The sequence below is a fragment of the Pseudopodoces humilis genome, chromosome 27, assembly GCF_049639895.1.
Source record: "Pseudopodoces humilis isolate 2021_Gansu_Grassland_sample_001 chromosome 27, ASM4963989v1, whole genome shotgun sequence".
NCBI lineage: Eukaryota > Metazoa > Chordata > Aves > Passeriformes > Paridae > Pseudopodoces > Pseudopodoces humilis.
In genome coordinates, this window is record NC_142226.1 from 5,232,366 (window position 1) to 5,257,285 (window position 24,920).

At 51.9% G+C, this 24,920-nt stretch overlaps 1 protein-coding gene across 2 annotated transcripts; it reads left to right on the forward strand.

Annotated features, from left to right (window-relative positions):
• GRHL3 (grainyhead like transcription factor 3) lies at window positions 1-24,494 on the forward strand. Of its 2 annotated transcripts, none has more exons than XM_088067444.1 (16): window positions 1-100; window positions 12,574-12,760; window positions 13,344-13,405; window positions 14,566-14,905; window positions 15,095-15,174; window positions 16,702-16,855; window positions 17,314-17,425; window positions 17,559-17,653; window positions 19,105-19,263; window positions 19,694-19,772; window positions 20,060-20,193; window positions 20,651-20,685; window positions 21,263-21,351; window positions 21,440-21,525; window positions 22,328-22,392; window positions 23,905-24,494. In XM_088067444.1, the coding sequence occupies exons 1-16, from the start codon at window positions 84-86 to the stop codon at window positions 24,017-24,019; spliced, it is 1,809 nt and encodes a 602-aa protein (XP_087923570.1). In that variant the 5' UTR covers window positions 1-83; the 3' UTR covers window positions 24,020-24,494. The 2 variants fall into 2 exon arrangements, with proteins under 2 accessions (XP_087923570.1, XP_005529774.3); XM_005529717.3 differs by having other exon boundaries at window positions 14,569-14,905.
• Window positions 24,495-24,920: the final 426 nt, after the last annotated feature.

A 24,920-nucleotide genomic window follows, 5' to 3' on the forward strand; every position in this document is an offset into this window, starting at 1 on the left:
AATCAAACACCTCGCAGGGAATGTGTGTGTGAGCAGCCCCAGCACAGCCCCGCGCTGCCCTCCGCTCCGGCCGCCGCCGAAACATGTCCAATCAACTGGAGTAAGTGATGCTTTTATTCTCTTTTTTACCCGTTTTCTCGCTGCCGGGTTTGGAGGAGAGTCCGCGGTTGCTCCTCTGTTGGGAAAGGGAGGGAAGAATGGGATGGGTTTTTCCTGATTCCCTGCCTGAGCTGCTGCTGCTCCGGGGATAAATCACTTTTAGGAATTAATCGCTTGTAGGAATTAATCACTTGTAGGATTCAATCGCTTTTAGGATTCAATCGCTTTTGGGAATTAATCGCTTTTAGGAATTAATCACTTGTAGGATTCAATCGCTTTTGGGAATTAATCGCTTTTAGGAATTAATCACTTTTAGGATTCAATCGCTTTTAGGAATCAGTCACTTCTTAGGAATTAATCGCTTTTGGGAATTAATCACTTTTAGGAATTAATCACTTGTAGGATTCAATCGCTTTTAGGATTCAATCGCTTTTGGGAATTAATCACTTTTAGAAATTAATCACTTTTAGAAATCAGTCACTTCTTAGGAATTAACCACTTTTAGGAATTAATCACTTTTAGAAATCAATCACTCTTAGGAATTAACCACTTTTAGGAATTAATCACTTTTAGAAATCAATCACTTTTAGGAATTAATCACTTTTAGGAATCAATCGCTTTTAGGAATCAGTCACTTCTTAGGAATTAATCGCTTCTTAGGAGTCAATCACTTCTTAGGAGTCAATCACTTTTAGGAATTAATCACTTTTAGGAATCAATCACTTTTGGGAATTAATCACTTTTAGGAATTAATCACTTTTAGGAATTAATCACTTTTAGAAATCAGTCACTTCTTAGGAACCAATCACTCTTAGGAATTAATCACTCTTAGGAATTAATCACTTTTAGGAATCAATAACTTTTAGGAATCAATCGCTTTTAGGAATCACTAATCACTCCTTTTTTTATCTGAGACTTCTTAAAAATCACAGTCCTGGTTACTTTTTTATCCCCAGTCTAAAAGTGACACGTGGGGTTTCTATCCGGAGAGAACCTGCTCTGTCTCTGTCCAGCAAAATCTAACAGGAGTTACAGGAATCTGCTTTAATTTAATATATTTTGAGAAAAAACTTTCCAAACTATTTACCAATCTCTGTTTTCTAAGGGTGGGGATTGTTTTGTGTCTTTTTTGTTGTTTTTGTTGTGAGTTTTATTATTTTTTAATTCTTTTTGTCAGTTTGTTTGGGTGGAAATTTTTTTTTCCCTTTCTTTGTTTTTTTTTTTGTTTGTTTGTTTTGCGATTTGTTTTTTTGGGTGTTTTTTTTTTATTGTTTGTTTGAGTTTTATTGTTAAGTAAATGAATTCACACTATGACCTGATCAGATAATTTAAATTTTTTAAAATAAGAAAAAGCTTTTAACACCTATCAATTCTGTATAACTCTCACTTCTAACCTGGGCACCCCCAGAATATTTTGGAGTTTTGGATGCTGATGGTATCAGCACAAAACCTCTGAAATAAACACCAAATATCAGAGGGGAACAGCGAAAAAAAGCTGCGAAATTCTGCTGTCAATCGGTGCCAAATGGGTTAAAACCCTGAATGAAGGATTTGTGCGTTAAAATATTTATCAAGAAATAGAAATGCTGTATATCTGTGGAGGGATCTGGTGCTTCCAAGGTGTTTTTTGGGAGAAAACCACACGCCTGTGTGTGTTTACAAGCCTGACAGAGCTGCTGTGTCAGCCGATCTCCTCCTAATTAAAAACCCAGTAATTATTGTTTGATGTAAATCATGGGATCAATCTGCTGGGATTGATTGAAAAACTGTGATTGGAATTTTCCCTTTCGGAAGTTTTTTGGGTAATTTCTAAGCAATAAATGGGTGGCTTTGAGAGAGAGGGCTTGGCTCATGGAGTGTGTGCGATTGATGGATTTATCGCTAATTATGATTGATGGATTTATCGCTAATTACGGGCCCGGGGAATTACACGGCTGCTGCTTCTGCCTCTCTAACGGGCTGTTAACCCCTGAGCCTGCCTGGGGATGGGAACAGTCACTGCAGCGTCACCCTGACCTAACCAGGGATGGGAACAGTCACTGCAGCGTCACCCTGACCTAACCAGGGATGGGAACAGTCAGCAGCGTCACCCTGACCTAACCAGGGTTAGGGAACAGTCACTGCAGCGTCACCCTGACCTAACCAGGGATGGGAACAGTCACTGCAGCATCACCCTGACCTAACCAGGGATGGGAACAGTCAGCAGCGTCACCCTGACCTAACCAGGGTTAGGGAACAGTCACTGCAGCGTCACCCTGACCTAACCAGGGATGGGAACAGTCAGCAGCATCACCCTGACCTAACCAGGGTTAGGGAACAGTCAGCAGCATCACCCTGACCTAACCAGGGATGGGAACAGTCACTGCAGCGTCACCCTGACCTAACCAGGGTTAGGGAACAGTCACTGCAGCGTCACCCTGACCTAACCAGGGTTAGGGAACAGTCACTGCAGCGTCACCCTGACCTAACCAGGGTTAGGGAACAGTCACTGCAGCGTCACCCTGACCTAACCAGGGTTAGGGAACAGTCACTGCAGCGTCACCCTGACCTAACCAGGGTTAGGGAACAGTCACTGCAGCGTCACCCTGACCTAACCAGGGTTAGGGAACAGTCACAGCATCACCCTGACCTAACCAGGGATGGGAACAGTCAGCAGCATCACCCTGACCTAACCAGGGATGGGAACAGTCACTGCAGCGTCACCCTGACCTAACCAGGGATGGGAACAGTCAGCAGCGTCACCCTGACCTAACCAGGGATGGGAACAGTCACTGCAGCGTCACCCTGACCTAACCAGGGATGGGAACAGTCGCTGCAGCGTCACCCTGACCTAACCAGGGTTAGGGAACAGTCAGCAGCGTCACCCTGACCTAACCAGGGATGGGAACAGTCACTGCAGCATCACCCTGACCTAACCAGGGTTAGGGAACAGTCACTGCAGCGTCACCCTGACCTAACCAGGGTTAGGGAACAGTCACTGCAGCGTCACCCTGACCTAACCAGGGATGGGAACAGTCAGCAGCGTCACCCTGACCTAACCAGGGTTAGGGAACAGTCACTGCAGCATCACCCTGACCTAACCAGGGTTAGGGAACAGTCACTGCAGCGTCACCCTGACCTAACCAGGGATGGGAACAGTCGCTGCAGCGTCACCCTGACCTAACCAGGGTTAGGGAACAGTCACTGCAGCGTCACCCTGACCTAACCAGGGATGGAGACACCCCCGAAAGCCAAGGGCTCCGTGCGAGCTTTCTGCAGAAATTCATCCTTTGGGAGGACACGTCTGCAGAGCTTTGAAAACTTTAGTGTCTTTTTTAAAAAAACCCCGAATTTTTAAAAGCTTTTAGCTTTATTTCAGTGGGGATTAAATGCGTCTGGAGGAGCGGGCGGCTGTGCCCGGCCGGGGCCAGGGCCGGGCAGGGCCTGGGGGAATATTTGGGCTCCCAATGAGCTCCAGGAGATCCCCGAAATCTCCCCAGGGCTCCCGGCGGGAGATAAGGGAGCTGGAATTTCGTGGGACCGAAAGCCCAGGGAAAATTTCAGCCCTGGGTTTACTCTCCGGGGCAGGAAGCTGAGAAGAGGCTGCTAAAGGGGCTCAAAGAGCTGCGAATTTGGGGATAATCACCGGGGTGGAGCTCTGCAGGCTCCGGCAGCAGCCTCGGAGCGCTCTCGGTGCCCCGCACGCTGCTCCTGCCACCCCCGGTCTGAGCCGCGAACATCTGCCCAGATGTGGCTGATGTTTCCGAGCTGCGCTGTCCCCATTTCTCCTGCCACCCCCGGTCTGAGCCGCGAACATCTGCCCAGATGTGGCTGATGTTTCCGAGCTGCGCTGTCCCCATTTCTCGCTATCCCCACCTCTCCCTTTGGGACTCGAGTTTCCCAGAGAGGACCGGGGAGGGACCAGCGTGGCCTGGGAGGGGGAGATGTTTTGCCTATTATAAAATATTCTAACTGCTGATTTCCATGCTCTTCTAAACTGTGTCTAACTCTGCCGTGCGTGGGCTGGAAGGAGTTAACCAGGAGTTACTCCCAGTTGTGGTTTTGTGGTCGAAACCATGATCGCCAGAAGCAAATTTTTGTCATGCATAAGGTGTGTTATTAAAACTTGAGTTATGCTCCTGGTGAATGAAAAGTTAAAGCCCTTTTATAAAATCCTGGCAGCAAAGCACACAAGGGATAACCGTGCTGGAGCAAGGGAGGCTGGCTTGGATTTTTTATTATTTTTTATTATTTTTTTAAGTTATGTAAAGAGAAAAAGAGATTTGTAAATTAAAGAAACAACAATCAAATAACTGCTATGCAATTCCCAACAAAAGGAGTAAAATCCCTCTGAATAAACTCCAGACTCAAAGCAGGAGTGAATCAACATTTGCACAGGATCTCTGCTTTGATGCTTTGGGTCACATTTTCGGCTGCTTGGTCCATGGGAGTGATTCCAGGGAAATTTGCAGAATGAAAGCTGCTCCTCTCAGGAGGATCTGCTCGTGCTGAGATCCGGCTGGGGTTTGAATTGTTCATCTGTGTAAAGTATTCATCCAAAAATGCACTCGTACCTGGATTGCACCTGCCAGCCCTTGGGATCAGCTGATTGCCAGGGACAGGGATCCTGGAATTGTGTGTGCTCAAGGAGGAAAAAGGCAACAGCTGAAAAATGTTAATCGGTGGAACTCAATATTGAACATGTGATTATATCCCATTGCTCACAGCCAAGTTTCCAAGGCTTGGAGGATTAGAAATATGGCAGAGATCGGGGTTCAGTGGGGTGTGGGGAAGGAATTCCTCCCTGGGAAGGTGAGGAGGCCCTGGCAGTGCCCAAGGCCAGGCTGGACCGGGCTGGGAGCTCCTGGGACAGTGGAAGTGTCCCTGCCATGGCAGGGGTGGCACTGGATGGTCCCTTCCAGCCCAACCCAAACCACTCCAGGGTTCTGTGATGGTTCATTTCTTGTCCCTTTAGGTGTCAGTGCTGTTCTGGCTGTAGCTCTGGTTACGGGGGGTGAGGCTGATCCAAAACCCATCCCTGTCCCCGGCGTGTTCGCACCTCGAGTGCTGAGAGCATCTGGCACTGACCCCGAGCCTCCTGCTCTGCCCTTGTTCCTCTCCATCCCTCTGCCTTGGCCGTGTGAGCTCTGCAGAAATGCCTGATTTTATGGGGCTGTGCCTCCAGTGGGGTGAATCAGGTTTGCTTGGCAGAAACTCTGGCTGAAGCACTTTGTGCTGGGGTTGTTTTTGTTGTTAAACAGCAAAGCAAAGGGCCCTGTGCTCGCTGCACTGGATCAGAGCACGTGGAGGGCAGGGACAGAGTGAACCTCGTGGGGCACCTGGGCAGCTGAGATTGCTCCAGGATGGGAAGAGAGAGGGAAAAGCACAGGGGGAGAGCCCAGCTGTGCTCAGCTGAGGGGGAAGAGCTGCTGGCAGAGCGTGGAACAGGGGCAGGGCAGGGAGCAGCTGCTCCATGTGAGCCTCCTGTCAAGTGTCCTGCCCTGGAACAGCTTCCTGGAGCCTCTTGGGCAACAGGATCCACCTGTCCCACCTTCAGCAGGGCACAGAGCCCGTGCCAGGCCCGAGCTCTGCCTGCTCAGGGCAGCGGGGAGGGATCAGCACATCCCTGGAGTGGGGGGACCCCCCTGTCCCGAGACTGAGCACAGAACTCTGAGGCTGAAACCTCCAATCTCTGCTCTCCTTATCACAGCTTCCCTAGAAATGTGTGACATCCTCAGTGTGTCACTGCAGCAGGATGTGCTGAGGGAAGCAGAGAACCTTGAGTAAAGCTGGGCTTTGTTCTAAGCACAGATAACCCAGAACTGGCTTAAAAAAACCACATTGCCTGAAGAGCAGTAAAAAAGAAACAAATTCTGTTGCAGAAGTTTGCGTATTGTGGCTACCACTGGTGAGTTTTAAATCCAAATCTTGTAAAACTGTGAATATTTAAAAATTTATTTTATTTAAAAGTCAAAGCTGTTGGAGTTAGAGAATATACCAAAATTACCTGTGTCATCTTCTTTTTGGTGGGTGAAGGACTGGGAGCCTCAGTGCAAGGTGTGATGTGTTGGTAGAGTGAGGGGTTGTGTCCAGGAATAACTGCACATAAAGTGTCTTTATCTGTCCACAATGGAAATAGGAATGACAGTGAGGTTTTCAGCAATATTTCAGAAGTTCCAGGTGGGAGCAGATGTTCAGGGCCTGTTTTTGTGTCTCCCTTTGGAGTCAGATATCCCTGAAACTCAGGACACCCCAAAACAGAACCACCTGACACCAGAAACCACATCTGGGAAAAAATCAGCCCTAATTCCCAAATGCAAAGGGATTCTGTGCTGTAATTTGTTCTGTGGGGCAGGGGAGGCACTGCAGCAGGACTGCTCTGTGGTGGCATGGGGTGGCTGGATCCCTCCAGGGTGATGTTATCGGGTAAATCCCAGCTGGTGTCCCCCAAGCATCATAGCCTGGATGGTCTCAGGAACCCTCCAGTGCTGCTGGGATTTACAGCAGAGGTTCAGGGCTGGTTCTGTTCTCTCCTCTTTGCTGAACAGCCCAGGATGAGGCATTTCAGTGTCAATCCCTGTCCTCAGGCCCTTGTGCTGTGATGATAAAGAGCTACAAAAGCAGGAGTTAGGCTGGTGTGAAAAAGGATGAGTATTTGAGCTGGTTTGGGGTTTTTGTAATCCAAGAGGGTCAGGAGAAGGGGGATCCCTGCACATTCCCCAGGCAGCACCTGCCCCTGGGGAGGTGTCACAGATCAGCCTGCAGAGCTTCCCAGCTGGATCTGCTGGGCTGGGGGATGCAGTGCCCACCCCAGCCCAGCCTCATCACTGAGCCCCTTTGGGAATCAGGAGCCACTTCCCAAATGTTCCCAAAAGGGTTCCCAAAAGGGCTCCCAAAAGGGTTTCCAAAAGGGTTCCCAAAAGGGTTCCCAAAAAGGTTCCCAAATGTTCCCAAAAGGGCTCCCAAAAGGGTTCCCAAAAGGGTTCCCAAAAGGGTTCCCAAAAGGGTTCCCAAATGTTCCCAAAAGGGCTCCCAAAAGGGTTCCCAAAAAGGTTCCCAAATGTTCCCAAAAGGGTTCCCAAAAGGGTTCCCAAAAAGGTTCCCAAATGTTCCCAAAAGGGTTCCCAAATGTTCCCAAAAGGGCTCCCAAATGTTCCCAAAAGTGTTCCCAAAAGGGTTCCCAAAAGGGCTTCCAAAAAGGTTCCCAAAAAGGTTCCCAAATGTTCCCAAAAGGGTTCCCAAATGTTCCCAAATGTTCCCAAATGTTCCCAAAAGGGTTCCCAAATGTTCCCAAATGTTCCCAAAAGCGTTCATCGCTGCCCCAGGCTGGCTGGGGTGGGGACCCTGGGTCCCTCCTGTGCCACACAGGATCCAGGGAAGGAGAAGCTCCTGTGGGTGAAGCATTGCTGGGAATCTTCAGGTGGCTGAGCTGAGCTAACCCTGGGGCTGAGGGTGAAATGCCCCTGCACAAACCCAGGGACAGAGCCCACATTGTTCCCCAGCTGCCAGAGAAAATATCCCAGAAAATCTCCTGTAGGCAGTGCAGCTCCGGGGCCATGAGATACATCACGGTCTCCTGGGCCTGTGGATTGACACTGTGTTGTGCTTGGCACCCCAGCAGTGTTTTTCATCCTTAGTCTGTGTTTGTTGTGTTTCTTTCTGTGGTTTTTTTCCTGGTTCTGTCTCAGTTTGGATTTTTGCCTGGCTGTGTGAGTGGGCCGGTGACAATGCACTCACTGCTGGCTGTGCTGTCACCTTGTCCTCAGGTGCGCTCGTTTATTAAACCTGCAAAGAAATCACAAAATCACAGTTTAGCTGAGAGGTTTGGCTTCAGTAACGAGGCCACTCTGGGGATGTTGTGTTCCTGACAGGGGTTTACAGGCTGAAATCTCTGCCCAGGCAGCAGCTGCTGGCCTTGCCCCATCCAGGGCAGTGCTGATCCTCCCCTGGATTTCTGACAAGAACTTGGGGAACACCAGGGCGATTTCAAGAGAGGAGATGCCCAAACCCAGAGCTGATGAAACCCCCACAGGAGCTGCCTCAGGGCCGGGATCTCTGTTCTGTGGCTCTGAATTCCTGCTCACCGTGGATTCCCTGCTGCTTTGACAATTCGATGCTGCTCTGTAGCCACCAGCATCTGGCATGGCCGATATTTAGGTTGGAGGCTTAATCAGGTGTAGTGGAGAGAACAAAGGCAGCAACACAAAGCTCAAAGGGCAGCAAAGCCTCCCACAGAAACCCAGCAAAGGCAGAGGGAACACAAGGGCTCTTTCCTGCTTGGCTGATGTCCCCACCTGGACCCTTTGGGCATGTTCTCCTGTTCCAGCACAGCCCCGAGTGTTTATCCATCACCAGGAGAAATTGGGGAAACAGAGATGGGGTGGGCTGGAGCGGGAAAGGGGCTGGGATCACCTTGTGTCACACTCCCAAGTGTTTGGAAACAAACAGACTGCTCCCTGCCCCAAACGCACAGAGGGGAGGGAGCCTGCTGCTCCCAGTGTTTGTGTTTCCCTGGCCAGGGAAAGGAGCTCTGGCTTTGCCAAACAGAGCTGGGAGCTTGGAATGGGCAAACACGGCCTGGCCACGTGCAGGGGGCATCACAGGCAGCGGGGAAAGTAAAGTTCAGCTGTGTTTGGATCTGGATTTGGGTGGATCTTTCCTGAAGCTGTGCTGCACAGAGGCTGCTGGTGGGATCTGGGGGAGCAAACTGATGACAGTGTCCTGTAGGTCCTGGTGTCAAAAAGGTGCCTCAGACATGTCAGCACACCTGCTTATCTCCAATCACCCTCCCTCTGCAGGTACTGGGCAGCCCTGGTGACCTTTGGGAACAGGGTCAGAGCAGGGCTGAGCTCTGTGGACAGTAAATGGGGTGGAGGTTCCCTCACTCCCCTGCAGGGTGGTTCTGAGGGATGCACACAGCTCCAGGCACACATCCCAGTGCCTCCCAGGGATCTCTGGAACAGAAACAAGCTGGGATAAAGGTGCAATTCCTGTCATTTGTGGCACTCCTCAGCTGGCTGAATCCCAGCCTTGCTGGGACCAGTGCAGTTCCCAGTGCATGGAGCAGCTGCTCTGACTTTGAGGGCCCCTGTGGGTTCTGAGCACCAGGAAGCTGCTGGAGCAGCTGAGATGCTGCTGTCCCCATCCTGCTGTGCCCATCCTGCTGTCCCCATCCTGCTGTCCCCATCCTGCTGTCCCCATCCTGCTGTCCCCATCCTGCTGTCCCTGCTGTGTCCATCCTGCTGTGTCCATCCTGCTGTCCCCATCCTGCTGTGCCCATCCTGCTGTCCCCATCCTGCTGTGTCCATCCTGCTGTCCCTGCTGTGTCCATCCTGCTGTGTCCATCCTGCTGTCCCTGCTGTGTCCATCCTGCTGTGTCCATCCTGCTGTCCCCATCCTGCTGTCCCCATCCTGCTGTGCCCATCCTGCTGTGCCCATCCTGCTGTGCCCATCCTGCTGTGCCCATCCTGCTGTGCCCATCCTGCTGTGTCCATCCTGCTGTGTCCATCCTGCTGTGTCCATCCTGCTGTGTCCATCCTGCTGTCCCTGCTGTCCCCATCCTGCTGTGTCCATCCTGCTGTGTCCATCCTGCTGTGTCCATCCTGCTGTCCCCATCCTGCTGTCCCCATCCTGCTGTCCCTGCTGTCCCCATCCTGCTGTCCCCATCCTGCTGTGCCCATCCTGCTGTGCCCATCCTGCTGTGCCCATCCTGCTGTGTCCATCCTGCTGTGCCCATCCTGCTGTGTCCATCCTGCTGTGCCCATCCTGCTGTCCCCATCCTGCTGTGTCCATCCTGCTGTGCCCATCCTGCTGTGTCCATCCTGCTGTCCCCATCCTGCTGTCCCCATCCTGCTGTGTCCATCCTGCTGTGTCCATCCTGCTGTCCCTGCTGTCCCCATCCTGCTGTCCCCATCCTGCTGTCCCCATCCTGCTGTCCCCATCCTGCTGTGTCCATCCTGCTGTGCCCATCCTGCTGTCCCCATCCTGCTGTGTCCATCCTGCTGTGTCCATCCTGCTGTCCCCATCCTGCTGTCCCCATCCTGCTGTGTCCATCCTGCTGTCCCCATCCTGCTGTCCCCATCCTGCTGTGTCCATCCTGCTGTGCCCATCCTGCTGTCCCCATCCTGCTGTGTCCATCCTGCTGTGTCCATCCTGCTGTGTCCATCCTGCTGTGTCCATCCTGCTGTCCCCATCCTGCTGTCCCTGCTGTGTCCATCCTGCTGTCCCTGCTGTGTCCATCCTGCTGTGCCCATCCTGCTGTGTCCATCCTGCTGTGTCCATCCTGCTGTGTCCATCCTGCTGTGTCCATCCTGCTGTGTCCATCCTGCTGTGTCCATCCTGCTGTCCCCATCCAGCTGTCCCCATCCTGCTGTGTCCATCCTGCTGTGTCCATCCTGCTGTGTCCATCCTGCTGTCCCTGCTGGACTCTTGTGCCAGGAGCACCAATGTGTGCCCACGCTCTGGCTGGGCCAGGGAAGTGCCTTTGCTTTCTGCAAAATTCCCTTGTGCCTCATCCCATGGCTTCCCCCAGCAGAGGTGAGGGCAGGGAGGCAGAAGGGAGTCACACAAGGAATGTTTTAGTTGAGGGAGAGTAAAGCTGCCAAGCATTTCTCCTCCTAACATCGGTGCTTTTTTAAGCTCCTGAATGCTTTGTTGCCCCGTCCTGCCCTGCTGTGTTTATCTCTGCCGGTGACAGGGGCTGAGTCTCACCCTGAGCTGCAGCTCTGCTCTGCCTCATCCCTCGAGAGGATGGGATTGAGAGCAGGTGAGGATTCCTGTCCGGACAGGACCGAACAGCCCCGGCTCCGAAATCTGACTCATTCCCACAGCCCTGCTCGGGCACAGGGAGGAGGGAGCCAGGGCTGCTGAGGAGCTCTAAAGACAACAAAACTCCCAAAAAACACCTGCTGGGTGAAACTGGGGCTGGGCAGAGCTGGGAGCAGCGGGCTCAGTCCCGTTATCCCGGTGCCAGCCCAGCCCTGGGCACAGAGAGCAGCAGGATCGGGAGCCTCGAGCCACCTGCAGGGCTGGTACAGCTCAGGTGTGCAGGGAAAAGAAAAAGATTCCTTAAGGAAAAGGTGACAAGGACAGCAGAAACAGCCCTTGGTGGCCTCATGGGAAAAAATCAGCTGTAATTCCTGAACTGCAAAGTGTTTGTGAGGCATCAGAGCAGGGATCTGAGCCAAGGAGAGCTCTGGAGTCGGATCCAGGAGCATCCCAAGCCACCCTGCACAGTTTAACGTGGTTTTGGTGCAGGGTGGCAGTGCCTGGTGACAGAGCAACCATGGGGAGTTTGGGATGCCAGGTTCCTTCCAAGAAGAATTATTGTTCTATGAATGATTCACTTAAAAGTCTATACCAGGTCTTATTATAAACACATGGAGAGTGGCTTGATGAAAACAACATATTCCTTATAAAAATGTCATTAAATTGTAGCATTCATTGCTGTAATCCTGAAGGTTTCCTTTGCCTTTCCATGAAAAAATTATCAGCAGGTGATGTCATGGTTTAACTCCAGTCAGCTCTTGGTAACTTTTGAGATTTAAAGAAGCTTTTTAAACCTTTCTGCTAATAAAACCCAGCCTTGCCTTTCCTGGACATTTCTACTTTGAGGAAAAATGAATTTTTGTCCACGGAGATGCTGTTTTGTGGTGAATGGTGTGAGCTGTGGTGGTGACACCAGGTGCAGGTGACAGGAAGGTGTGACAGGAGCAAGGCTCTGTGGACGTGGTGGGATCCAGTCAAAGGCTGGACTCAATGATCTTTTCCAACCTAAACAATTCCATGATTCCAAGCTCCCAGGGAATGCACAGGGGCACTGCTGGGCTGGCTGCTGGCAGGGTTTGCTGGAGGAGAAGGAAAGATGACCAGTGTTTGGGTAATTAAGTGTCTGACAGTTTATTAACATAAGATGGAGAGGCCTGGAGAAAGTGCCAGAAGTGAGGACAGGCAGGGCATTATTTTGGTGTGTTGCTTCTCACGTAGTCCCACGAGCCTCACCTCAGTCAGGAATTTTTTAGTGGAAGGGAGGGGGTTGCAATCTGCCTGTCTGCTTCCCTCTGAGTAAAATCATCTGCAAATGATTGGGGAAAAGTCATTTAAAAACCATGAACTGCAGCAAAGGAAAACGATGAGGTTCATGTGGGCACTGAGTGCCTGTGTCTGACTGTGGGCTGTGCTTGCCTGGAGCTCCACATCCAAGGGAAAACTCTTCCCTGATCCCTTTTCAGTGCCCAGCACCCTGGGACAGTGCAGGGTGGACCTGGAGGAAGGAGCAGCTGATGAGGTTTCGCCTCCCTGGGCAGGAGAGAGGGAGCAGCTGCCCCTGGAGAGGCTCTGGCCTGATTTTGGATGGAGGTGGTGATCCCAAAGGCTCTGGGAGTTCAGGACCAGGAGAACATCCCTCCCCCATTCCACAGAGCCTTTGGGAAGCCTTTGCTGTGTTCGTGGAAAGCTCTGGGGGAAACGCTCCTCCCTCATTCCCGTTCCCCTCAGTTTTAGATCCGTGCGCCTGATGAAGAATGACACCATGAACTTCCAGAAATTCCCCTACACCAGCGAAGATGAAGCCTGGAAAACCTACCTGGAGAACCCCCTGACTGCAGCCACCAAGGCCATGATGAGGGTGAACGGGGACGACGACAGCGTGGCCGCCCTCAGCCTCCTCTACGACTACTACATGGTGAGAGCCCCTGGCTGGGGCAAAAAAGGGGTAAAAAGGGGTAAAAAGGTGGAGAATTGTGTAAAACCTGGACCATCTTAGGAGGGAACCTCTCCACTGAGCTCCCCGAGTTGTTTATCCAACACCACACGGTGCCACCAGTATCCCCAGTGGTAAACTGAGGCACAAAACAGCATTTTGAGGGAATCCAGAACTTCTGGAGAGCCTGAACCCAGGTTTTGGTCTGAGTCTTATTTTGCCCCTAAAGAGCAGCAGTGCTTGGAGGGCTGCTGGGCTGGAACAGACCCCACAGGTTTTATTCTCCCAGCACTGCTGTGGATGGAGCTCTGAGAAATGAGGATTTGATTTATCCCTGACTGGGAGCAATGGGAATGATGTTTCCACTCACTTGGGTGTTTTTTAAGGACCCAGAACAAGCTGCTGTGGCTTGTCCAAGCTTATTTGGGAAGCCAGCAGCAGCCCAGCTCTGCTGTTTGTTATTAACTCTGGGGTTTTGTCTGGGAGGCTTCACTTGCTAATTCTGCTCTGTTTTCCATGAATAAAATCCAACACTGACCCAACTCTTTGCTCTGCCTTGTCCCAGGTCCCGAAGGAGAAGAGGATTCTCCCAGCTGGGATGATGGGACGCAATGACCTGGCAAAGAGGTTGGCTTCAGTTCCTGCTCTCTGGAGCTGCCTCACTCTCCTGCAGCTGCTGAAATGCAGGATGGGGCTCTGAGCTTGCAGAAAATAGACATCAAAGCACGGTGTTATTACCAGCAACAGTGCAGCTCATTAACCCTGAGACACACATTAAAATTCTTTAGGCCAGGTCCCAAGCGGGTATAAATGGAGCTACACCCATTTACACACCTGAGCACGTGGCTGGCTGTGTTCACAGGGGTTGTGCTGATTTGCAGCAGCTGAAGAAATTGCCTTTATTTCCTATTTTGTGACAATTGCAAAGGGCAGAAGGATTGAGCACTGGCAGCAAGAAGGGAATGGCCAAATCCTCGTTCACTCCCTGGGCTGATGAGAATCTCTGTTCCACTCTCCCAGGATTCTGTTCCAGCGGCTCCCATTTGTCCTTTGAGGTTTTTAGATAATTAGCTATTAAATTAATGGCTCATTTGCCATTATGAGTTCAGTTCCCCTTCCTGGATGCTGTGTACTTTGGCATTGTCAGTTTTTAACCACTTGACAGAATAAACTTCAAGTGATACTTCATTCCTTCAGAAGTAAACTGATCCTGGTTTTGGTTCTTGCTTCCTAAGAAGTAAAAACTGATCCTGGTTTTGGTTCTTGCTTCCTAAGAAGTAAAAACTGATCCTGGTTTTGGTTCTTGCTTCCTAAGAAGTAAAAACTGATCCTGGTTTTGGTTCTTGCTTCCTAAGAAGTAAAAACTGATCCTGGTTTTGGTTTTTGCTTCCTAAGTTGCTGGAGTTTGGGAGTTTGTACAATAATTGTTTTTTCCTTTAAAAAAGGGTATAAAAAATCAACTTGCAGCATCAATGAGCCATAAACAGATTTATAATGGACAGCCCACACTGCAGTTACGTTTCTTATCACCCCTGCTGCTCTGAGTGTGTGATGGCCTAAACAAAGCAACAGTGGAAGTAGGCAGTGGTTGTGCAGCCCCAAACCAAGTGCAAACCGTGTTCCCTGGCTCCCTGTGATCATCCCTTATCTGCTGAGCACCTCTGGCTCTTGCTGACTGCCCTGGGAGCTGTGGGTGGAGATCCCCCAGGAGCTGCTGGGGCTGGCTCAGGGTCAGGCACTGCCACAGCGTGCTGGGGGTGCCACTCTGAGCCAGGACCTCTCTCCAGCAGGCACTGCCACGGGATGGATTATGAGCCTGAGATCCCCTCCTTCGATGGCTCAGCCCATCTCATGAAGCTCCTGTCAGAAAACGTCTCCATGGCCCAGGAGTTCTGCGAGCCCCCCAAGAAGAACGGCCTGAGTCTCGAAGGTGTCCCTGCTCCTCACAAGGCAGCCCTGCTCCCTCCAGGCACCAGCAAGCTGGAAGCCACCCCAGAAAACTTCCTGGTGGCCCCGGGGGACGTGTACGACAGCAGCTCCCTGAACTCGCTGTTCGAGAGCCTGCCCATGGCCCCCGCGCAGCAGCGCTGGCAGCCCGACAGCACCTTCAAGGAGGACCCCCAGGAGGTCAGGGCTGGGGCTGGGGATTCATCTGCGGGCACTGGGAGCTTTGCTTTTGTGTTGGAAGCTTGGTGCCACTCCTGTTGTGTTGATTTTGGAAGCAGTGAGGCTCCGTGTTTTGCCTGGTGTGGTGTTTGGGAGAAGGTGGATGGACAAAGCAATGAGAGATTCTGTTTTTGTGTTTGTTGTCTGCAGTCGCTGCTCTTCAGTGACATCCTCAAACCCCAGCCAGAGCCAGCCTGCCCCGAGAGCTTCCCCACGGACGGAGTGAAGAGGTAACAGCAATCCAGGGGCTTGGGGATTCCAGGGAACTCTTGGCTCTGCCTCTCTCCTGCATCCCTTCCCCATCCCCAGCGCAGCCCTGGCAGTGCAAACTGCAGATCCCGTGTTTTTGCAGATTTGTGGCTCCCCGGTGGTTTTGGGTGCTGCCCCGTGAGCTTTTAGAAGCAGGGATTGATTGTTCTGTGCCCAGACTGGGGTCAGTGCAGGGCCAGCTGCTGTCACACCTCAGGGTGACAGCCCCTTCCCAGGGAGCTTGGCTGGGTGGGTGACACAGAGGGATCCAGGTGGCTGCACCATCTTCCCACAGGCCATGGAATGGGACAAATGACAGGGAAAAGGAGGCTGGCAGAGCATGAGGGTGATAATCAGCCTCCCCTAATCTAAGGCTTAGGTTCTCACTTAGCACTGTTAGTCAGCCTTGATTTTAGAGGGTGCCACTGCCTCTCATTCCTAAAACATGAGAGGGATTTCTTCCTCCTTTCCACCCCTCTGCCAGGCAGAGCTTTGCTGCTCCAGATACCAAATCAAACCTCCCAGCAGGTAACATTATTTCACCTCCCACTTTTTATTTGCCTCCTGAGTCAGCTGACTGGGTGACTCAGCTGTCAGACGTGGGGATGTTCACACAGACAGCAGCGTCTCCTGAGCCAGAGGCTCCCTGCTCACTGTTTATTTGTGCACTCAAGTTCTCTGGCTCTCCTGGCTCCAGATAAGAGGAGCTGCCAAGCCCATCTTCAGAGATGGCATCACAGGAGGTGGAGCAGGAAGAAGATGGGTTGGTGACTAAACAGGGCATTTGAAGGGTCTGAGTGAAGGCTCCTGTACAGGTGGTGGCTTGCACGGATTCCTCACAGCAGAAACCAGCTGTGGCCTCATGGTTTCAGTGCTCACAGCTGCTGGTGAAGGCACAAGAGCTTCTGAATTCAGGCTCTTCTTTCAAATTCCCTTGCCAGCCATGACACCTGTGTGCCACTGCAAAGCTTTTCTGTAAAGATTAAAGTTGGTGCCCACCACACTGAGGGTGCCACGAGCTGGGATTCTGAGTCCAGTTGTGCACAGCCAAGCAGGTGTTGATGTCCTGCAGGTCCTTTTTCTACAGGACCATTAAGGGAGAGTCTTCCTGCCTCAGCCAGTTACAGGGATGGATTTGGAGACAGGAACCTGAGTTTAGGATGTTGTAAAAGCCTCATCACAGGTACCCATTTTTGTGTGTTTTGCTGTAGGCTGCTGCTTGAGCAATGGTTCTGTTGCCATCCACACAAAAATCCTGGCTGCAGTCACATCCAGGGGTTTGAAAGCCAAAACTGAGGGGTAAAACGAGGCTGTTGGAGCAGCACTGCTCCCCAGGGTGTTGGGGAGGATCAGAATGTGCTGTGCTGTGTCAGGGTGTGTGAGGTGGGGAATGGAGCAGAAACTGGAGCCTGTAACCCGCGGGGTGGAGGCTCCTGGGGCTCTGTTTTGCTTTTGCAGTGAAACAGCAGCGTGTGCTTATTCATCCTTCTCTCTTTGTTCCATCCAAGTGACTTTGAATACACTCTGGGGTCACCCAAAGCCATTCACATCAAATCTGGGGACTCTCCCATGGCCTACCTCAACAAAGGACAGTTCTACCCCATCACACTGCGGACAGCTGGAGACAGCAAATGTTTGCACTTGTCCTCAAATAAAGTGAAGGTAAGAGTCAGAGACAGGCTGACAGCTGTGCTGACAGCTGTGCTGACAGCTCTGGAATGGCACATCCAGCAGCTCCACTGGCCTGGGAACAGAGCTGAACACGAGCAGTAATGGCTTTGTGGCTCATGTTGGCTTAAAGGGATGAATGGGATGGATTCAGCCCCACAGGATAATCCTGTGCTGCACTGCAGAGCCTCCGTGGGCTGCACAAAGGGCCAGTGGGGCCCTGCTGGGAAGAGCTCTGAGCCAGGTTCAGGGTCCCCATCCCGCTCCTGGGATGTGTGGCCAGCAAACCCCGAGATGAATGTGCCAAATGGCTGAGCCCAAGCCCCTTCCCTTGCCCTCCTCAGCTGCCCCAGTGTAAAATTTCATGTTTCACGTGGGCCTGAGGGCAGTGCAGGGTGGGAGGGCCAGGAGGGCACTGACCCTGCTCTGTGCTGAGCTGGGCTGTGTTGCAGAGCGTGGTGATGATCGTGTTTGACAATGAGAAGATCCCCACGGAGCAGCTGAAGTTCTGGAAGCACTGGCACTCCCGGCAGCCCACGGCCAAGCAGAGGGTCATCGACGTGGGTACGAGGGGCTGCCACTCCTGGGGGCTTCCCTTGCTCTGGGAGTCAGCCAGGGCCAGGGTTTGGGGGTGGGAGACCTCGGCAATGTCACCAGTTTCAGCCCCAGTATGAACTGCTCCTGCCCTGCCTTCCAGCTGACTGCAAGGAGAACTTCAACACGGTGCAGAACATCGAGGAGCTGGCCTACAACGCCCTGTCCTTCGTGTGGAACATCCACGAGGAAGCCAAGGTACAAACTGCCCGTGGAGGGGAGCTGGGAATGGTCCTCAGCAAAAGTGCAGCTCCCTCCTGACAGCCCAGGCTGTGCCCCAGGGCTCAGCTGAGGGACAGAGCCTCAGTGCCAGGCCCCAGGCAGTGTTTGCCTGCCAGGACAGCAGCAGGACACCGTGCCTTGGTGTGTGTTTAAGCACTGCCATGAGCTAATAAACACTCTGGGTACACCCAGACTGGCTCAGGGATGTTTTCTTAGTGCTGATGGATAACTCTGAAGAAGGGGTTTCGCAGTAATTCAGGGCTCTGCTCACATGGACCTGCAGCCTGTTGAAATAACCCCCAGCTCAGGGAACAAAGAGCCCCTTCCAGGCTGGGAGATGCAGACAGGACTGACCCTGCTGTGCCTTGTGGGATGTGGAAAGGAGCCAGGCAGGTCACAAGATCCCTTTTCACCTTAAAACCAGGAGAAAGTTTATTACAGCAAAGTCTTTGCAGCTCTGCTGTCTCCTCTGCATCTCCTCAGTCTCTCATTAACACTTTGTATCTAGTGGGGATTGAAAAACAGATGAAGTAACTAAGAAAAAAAGAGAAAAGCATAAATACCCCAAGTCTCTGAAGCTTGGGAAAACCCTGCCTGCCTCTGGGATCTCAATAAGCCCAAAGGCAAGCTGGGTCTTTTACAACCCAAGAGGTTAACAAATGTCTTCAAGGCAGAGCTGTCAGAAATGGAAATATGTCAGGTATGTGGCAAGCCCTGGGGGCACCTCAGCAAAACTGGATTTAACTCTTAGCAGAAACTCTGCTCATGCACTGGCCTGGGGCAGGTAGAGGTGAGACTTCAGAAGGCTGGGAGTGAGGCAGGAGGGGTCAGGGGCTGGGAGCAGGACTCAGGTATTTGGGTATTCGGGTTGTCCATGGCACCTGTTACTTCTCTCCTTCCAATCAACCTTCACCCCACAGCAAAGAGGTTTTCTTTCCTAGGAGCTGACATCAGGTTTCAGGGCTGAAATCCTCGGCTGAGAGAGCTCTGGGAGCTTCTCCAGCTGCAGATCTGTCCCCAGGGTCCAGGGGAATTCCAAGGTCACGCCAGTGAATTGGCAGTTTGGAGATACAATTTGGATTAGAGCTGTGCTCAGCTTTTCTTCCAGAGTTCCCACTGGAGTTAACTCCTCCTGGTGATAAAAGAGCTCAGTGTGGGATGAATATTTATTTAAGCAGCACTGCTGTGCAATTCCTGAGGCTGCAGCCTTGTCCTCCTCCCTTCCTGCAGGGCTTTGCTGTCTGAGGGTCCCTTTCAAATGAAAGATGAGAAATCTCAGCAAGAACATCCCCAGGCAGGATTTTGGGAGTGGAGAGGCTGAGCTGAAGAGCTGGAATAGGTGTGGGGGGAGAGGCTCAGGTGGGAAACCAACTGCTCCCACTGCTGGCTGAGGCTCCAGCACCAAGGATCCCTGTCCCTGCTTGCAGGTGTTTATTGGGGTGAACTGCCTGAGCACGGACTTCTCCTCGCAGAAGGGGGTGAAGGGTGTCCCCCTGAACCTGCAGATCGACACCTACGACTGTGGCAGTGGCAGCAGCCAGCTGGTGCACAGGGCTGTCTGCCAGATCAAGATCTTCTGTGACAAGGTACAGCTCTCCTTTCCCACCATTTCAAGCTGCTCAGAGGCCCCAGGAATAAACCAGAAAGGTTCTGAGAGCCTAGAGCAGCCCAGACCTGTGACTGTGTCTCACCATAAACTCCATTTTTGACTCTGTATTTTGTTAAATATCAAAAGAGATGAGAGTTTCCTTGGAGGTTCTTCCCCAATCTCAGATATCTTCCCATGGAAAAAATTCTCACAGCTATTCTTGTCTGCGTGTTTCATTTTTAAAAGCAAATTTTGTTTTTTTTGCTTTTCTAATTCCTGAGTGTCAGAGAGTCCTGGCTTGGGCTGTGGAGGGACCATTTCTGAGCTGAGGCTGCTTCACCTTAATGTGTCACACCCTGAGCTGGTCACAGAGCCCTTGCCAATGCTGGAAATGTCAATGTCCTAAATTCTGCTGGATCTTCCCGCAGGGAGCAGAGAGGAAAATGAGGGATGATGAAAGGAAACAGTTCCGAAGGAAAGGAAAATGCCTGGACTCCAACAACAATGGTCAGTGCCTGCGTGTGTTCCCTGCCCTGAGCTGAAATCCCTGCTCCCTTCCAGGGATCTGCCTCTTCCAGACCTGCACTCAGACCCTGCTGGGCTCCTTCCCAGCCTCCCAAAGCCCTTTCTGAGCGCCCACCAAGCTTTGGGAACGGTTCTGGGCTCCCTTGGGCCGCCCTGGAGCTGCTGCAGGCTCTTGGGCTGTTCCCAGCGTTTCTGCTGGGAGCCCTGGGAAGGAGCTCCCCTGGCCCAGATCCGAGGGAGCCGAGATGAACTGGACTCTCCATCTGTAGGTCTGAAAGGCTGTTTGCTCTCTGGCTTCAGAGGGAATGAGATCACGTTCCTGCGGCCCGAGAGCGACCTGGAGACGCAGCCGGTGCTGTTCATCCCCAACGTGCACTTCTCCACCCCGCAGAGGTGTGGCTCGGTGAGTCCTCAGCCCCTCCAGTGATGGGTGATGGGCCAGGAAAGCTCTCCAGGCTCCTTCCAGCCAGATATTCCTGTGCTTTACACACCTGCAGCTTCCACACAGGACTGCAGCGGTAGCAAAAAATAACAGTAGAAAATAAATTGTAGCAAAATGTGACCATCTCAGTCCCTGTGTGGGTGGGACATCCCCTGACTCTCTGCTGTCCAGTGTCCTTCAGAGCTCCTCAGCGTTCCCTGCCTCAGAAACCACTGCCTCAGTTTGTCAAAAACGGGGCATCTGGGGAGGTTTTTATATCAAATTTATATCAAATCTGAGAAACTGATGTTTGGGTTGAATTGTTTGGGAAAACTGATGGGTCAGGAGGAGGGAAATGATGTTTAAAGTGTGCCCAAGTTGCCTCCCCCAGCCTCTCAAGCATGTACAAACTCTCAGATCCATTTCCTTTGCATTCCAGGTGCTCCCTCCTGCTGTTCCCAACTCTGCAAACAGGTGAGGATGCAACAGTGTGCAGTTCCCACCCTCTGGGAATGTCAGGGCTGCTGGATACCCCCAGGGGCAGGATAACACAGCTCTGTGTCTCCCTGACGCCCTGAGAGTCAGAACATGAGTTAAACCTTGTCCTGGGAGGGACCATGGACACGTTTCTGTCCCTGTCGGAGTCACTCCAACACGAGCTGCTCCCTGTTGCTCTCATGGAGACGATGTTTGAAAGGGAGAATAAAGGATCACAACTGTCACTGAAGGGTTCAAATACCCAGGGGCTGGAAAATAAACTGGAATGAAGTGGCCCCAGCCTGGGCCCTCCCTCTGTGTGGGGATACCAGTGGGGAAGCAGTGCCAGGAGGGTGCAGAAGGCTTTTGGTGACCCCAAACCCTCTGCGGGCCCTCCTGAGCTGCCCGTGGGCTTTAGGCAGGAAGTTACAACTCTGCTGCTGTAATTACAACCCAGTGCTTAATTGCTGGATGGTTGTTAACTGGCTGTTCAGTCGGAAGTTCAGCAGCTGGAGTTGTTCTGTTTGCTTTCACTGTTCTGCCTTGCTGAGAGTGTTGTGTCCCCCCGGCCCAGGCTGCCCCTGAAGCGCAGCGGTGCCTCCTTCACCGACGACTTCGAGCCGATCCCTCCGAAGCACAGCAAGGATGAAGATCCCCAGAGAGGTAACCCTGGGATCCTGAATTCCCCGAGGCCCCCCGGCTCTGGGAGCGCTGGGAACGGCCCTGAGCACGCTGCCCTGCTCTCTTGCAGTGCTGCTCTACGTGCGCAGGGAGGCCGAGGAGGTGTTTGATGCTCTCATGTTGAAGACCCCGGATCTGCAGGGCCTCAGGACAGCTGTGAGTGTCCCCAGAGCCCCTGGGGGATGGACAAACTGCAGATGGGAGGGAATGGGGTGGTGAGAGGGAGCTGGATGTGGGCTGCTCATCTCTCCTGCCTGCTCTCCCTCGGGAATGAAGTGGGAGCAGGAGCTGAGCTCTCCCAGGAGCTGCTGGCGTGGCTGTGTTGTGCTGCAGAGGGAGGATCACACCTCCTGCCCCATCCAGATCCTGCTGCAAGCCTCCTCTTATGACAGCACATTCATACTTTCCACTGTCAAACACCTTTTCCATTCTCCAGGCTGGAGATGTGTGATCCACAGCCCTCCCTGGCCTCGTGCTGGAATTCCCTGGCCGTGTTTGAGGAGCACAGGGACATATTTCTGTCATGGTTTATCAGCAGCATCTCTGATAACCCAGCCTCTCTGGAGACTGCTGGGAAGGAAACAAACAATAAACCTCCCAGATTTGGGGTGGCTTTATGGCTGCTCTTTAAGCTCTGTTGGTTTTACAAACTTTTAAAAATACTGTGTTTGAAAAATGTCAGCCCAGAGGATTCTTTGCCATCTTCTCCTTCCCTCATCCCTCACCACAGAGAGTCAAAAACCATTTCATGGAAAATGCTTGGCAAAAACCTACAAAACTCCTAGCACCCTGAGACCAAAACTGAACTTGCCCAGGAGAATGTTCAGGTCATGGTTTTGTTCTCTGGAGTAAAACTGAATCCTTTGCTGCTGAACACATGGGCTGGGTGTTATCTTTGATTTTTATCATGGGAATTTCACTTTACAAGTACAAAGATTTGCCATGTTTTCTCTCACAGATTTCAGAAAAATATGGGCTTCCTGAAGAAAGCATTTATAAAGTCTACAAAAAGTGCAAAAGAGGGTGAGCTAATCTCTCATCTGCTTTTATGCTGTGCCTCCAAACCTGTCCTCTCCAGCCCCTGCCATTGGCTCCAAGAGCATTTTAACAAGATAATAAAAGGTAGAGCCATGTCAGGCTCTGCTATTTGGAGCATATAAAACTCAGATCTTTCTGGCCTTTAAAGATTTGGGATAATGCTTGTTTGTATTATATTTGTTAGGAGGGTAAAGTCTCCCAAGGAATGGAAGCTGGGTGAAGGTGGAATTGTTTGGGGAGTTTAATGGTGATCCTTTGTGTCCCAGGCTAAAAGCTTGGGGTTATGGAGAACTTATCAGAGAGGGATCAGTGTTTGCTTGTCCAAAAAGTGCTGGAATGTTCCTGGCTCAGGATGAGGGATGGGACACGGGGAGCATCTGAATTTGTCAGGAGTTCTTCCACCTGTTGCTGCTGCCCCAGAAATGGGAATTTTCTCCCCAAAGGAAAAGACCAGCACTGGTGGCTTCAGGGGAGAGGCCACCTCACTCACTCTGACTTTGGTTTTGTTCATGCCCTGATCTGATAAGCAGCAAGTGTTGTTTGGTGATGACTGGGAGGGAAACCAGGCAGGAGGAGCAGAGAGGTATCTCATGAAAAGGGAAGGCCACACCTGGAAATTAGATTAAATAAATAATTTTGACACCTGGTTTAATGAAGGCTGGACGTGACCCATGCCAGCAGCTACTTCTGAAGTGTGGGGAGATTGGAGATATCTCCACTCTGCCTGGTGGCAGGGTCAGGCCCAGCTTCCTGCTCCCCCAGATTTAATTTTCAATAATTTTATCCTATTGCTCCACCCTAAACAATCTTGTCCTGGTAATTACAGCTTGAGGGGCAGATCTCCATCTGCTGAGAGCCCGTGGGGTTCAGTGGGGCTGCCTGGCCTGGCAGCAGGGCAGGACCTGCCCCAGCCATGGCCCTTCCACAGGGATGAGCTCAGCAGGTGGACTCGGTCCCAGAGTGACTCAGGAGCAATAATGAACAGTTTTGGATCTTGGTGAGGTTTGGTCTAGAGAAACAATCCAGGCTCAGATTCCTGATCAACATCCCTGGGATGGTTTGTGGTTTAGAAGTCAGATGGGAGCGTGGCACAAGAGGCACAGGTGACTTCTCTGGCTCCCTGCTCTGAGACAGCCACAGATAAAGGGATCAGCTCTGCTGGTGAAGTTTTGGGTACCCCAGAGTCTCTGTGGGGCAGCTGTTGGGGGCCAGGGCTGGGCTCCAGGGCTGGGGCTGGTGCTGGGATGCAGAAGATTCCGGATCACCGGGCAGACCCTGGCAGTGCCAGACCCTGAGTCCCAGCACCTCCCTGGAATTCCTGACTGTGCCATGACAGAGTTCCCAGGCTTTGGTGACTGTTCTGTGCTGGACCTTCCCTTGTGTTGTGCCACGGCTTTAATGAATTAATTGATTAACAGTGGTTGAGCCCCTCAGACTGGGGAAGGCGAGCTGCTCTCAATGTGCTGTATCTGATCCAGCCATTCTTTTTCTCTGTAGGATCCTGGTGAACATGGACAACAACATCATCCAGCACTACAGCAACCACATGGCCTTTCTGCTGGACATGGTAGAGGCAGAGAACAAGTTCCAGATCATCCTCAAGGAGCTCTAAAGAGCTGCAGGCAGCACTTCCTGGGACTTCTCTCCGAGCTGGCACGCGTGACCCCACAGAACTCAGCCCTGTGCCCTCTCTTGTTGCCTTGACTTGAACCCCCTGGCCCTGGGGCCGGGCCACAGACTGCTGTGAGATCATCCTGTGAACGTGGAACTTGGCTCTGTTGAGTTGTTATTATTAATATTATTATTATTATTTTTTATTATATTGTATTCCCTTCTGGCACCGGGCCTGAGCTGCTGTTTCAGAGCTGGGCACACGAAGCGACGCTGCCAGGCCTGGGCAGAGAGCAGAGCTGGTGGCCCTGGCAGTGACTGATGCCAGCCCAGGCCTCTCCACAGACCCTCCAGAGCTTTCCCAGCAGGGCTGAGCTCAGCTCTGAGCTCCTCTCTGGCACAGAGACTCTCCCAGACACAGCCACAGCTCCTGCTGAATGGACTCTGCCACATCTCTGACTGTAAATACCACGGAGGCCTCCACAACCCTTGTTTATACATTTCTGTGTTGTTCCTTTTGTATTTTATATGTATAAATATGCATTGTTTTATACTGGACTCAGTATGGTGACACAGAGCATTTCAAACACAGGCTGCTTCACGTTTCTCTGTGAACTCCTTTTGTAACTGTGTTGTTTTGGATATACCGTAGTAATAAAGGCTCGAGGACTGCAAATGAACATTTCCCCAGCTCTGGAGTCAGAGTTGGGTTAGGCTGGCCAGGAGCCAGGGCAGGGAGGTGACCCCAGAGGCACCAGAAGGGCTCGAGGATGGTTTTGGCCAAGGTCTGTCCCCTCTGCAGTCCCCAGGTGTGACAGCACTGCAGGGAGGTTCTAGGCACTGCCCTGGGGGGAGGGATTTTGTCACACACGTTTGGGGACATTTTAAGCAAGTGAAAAGGA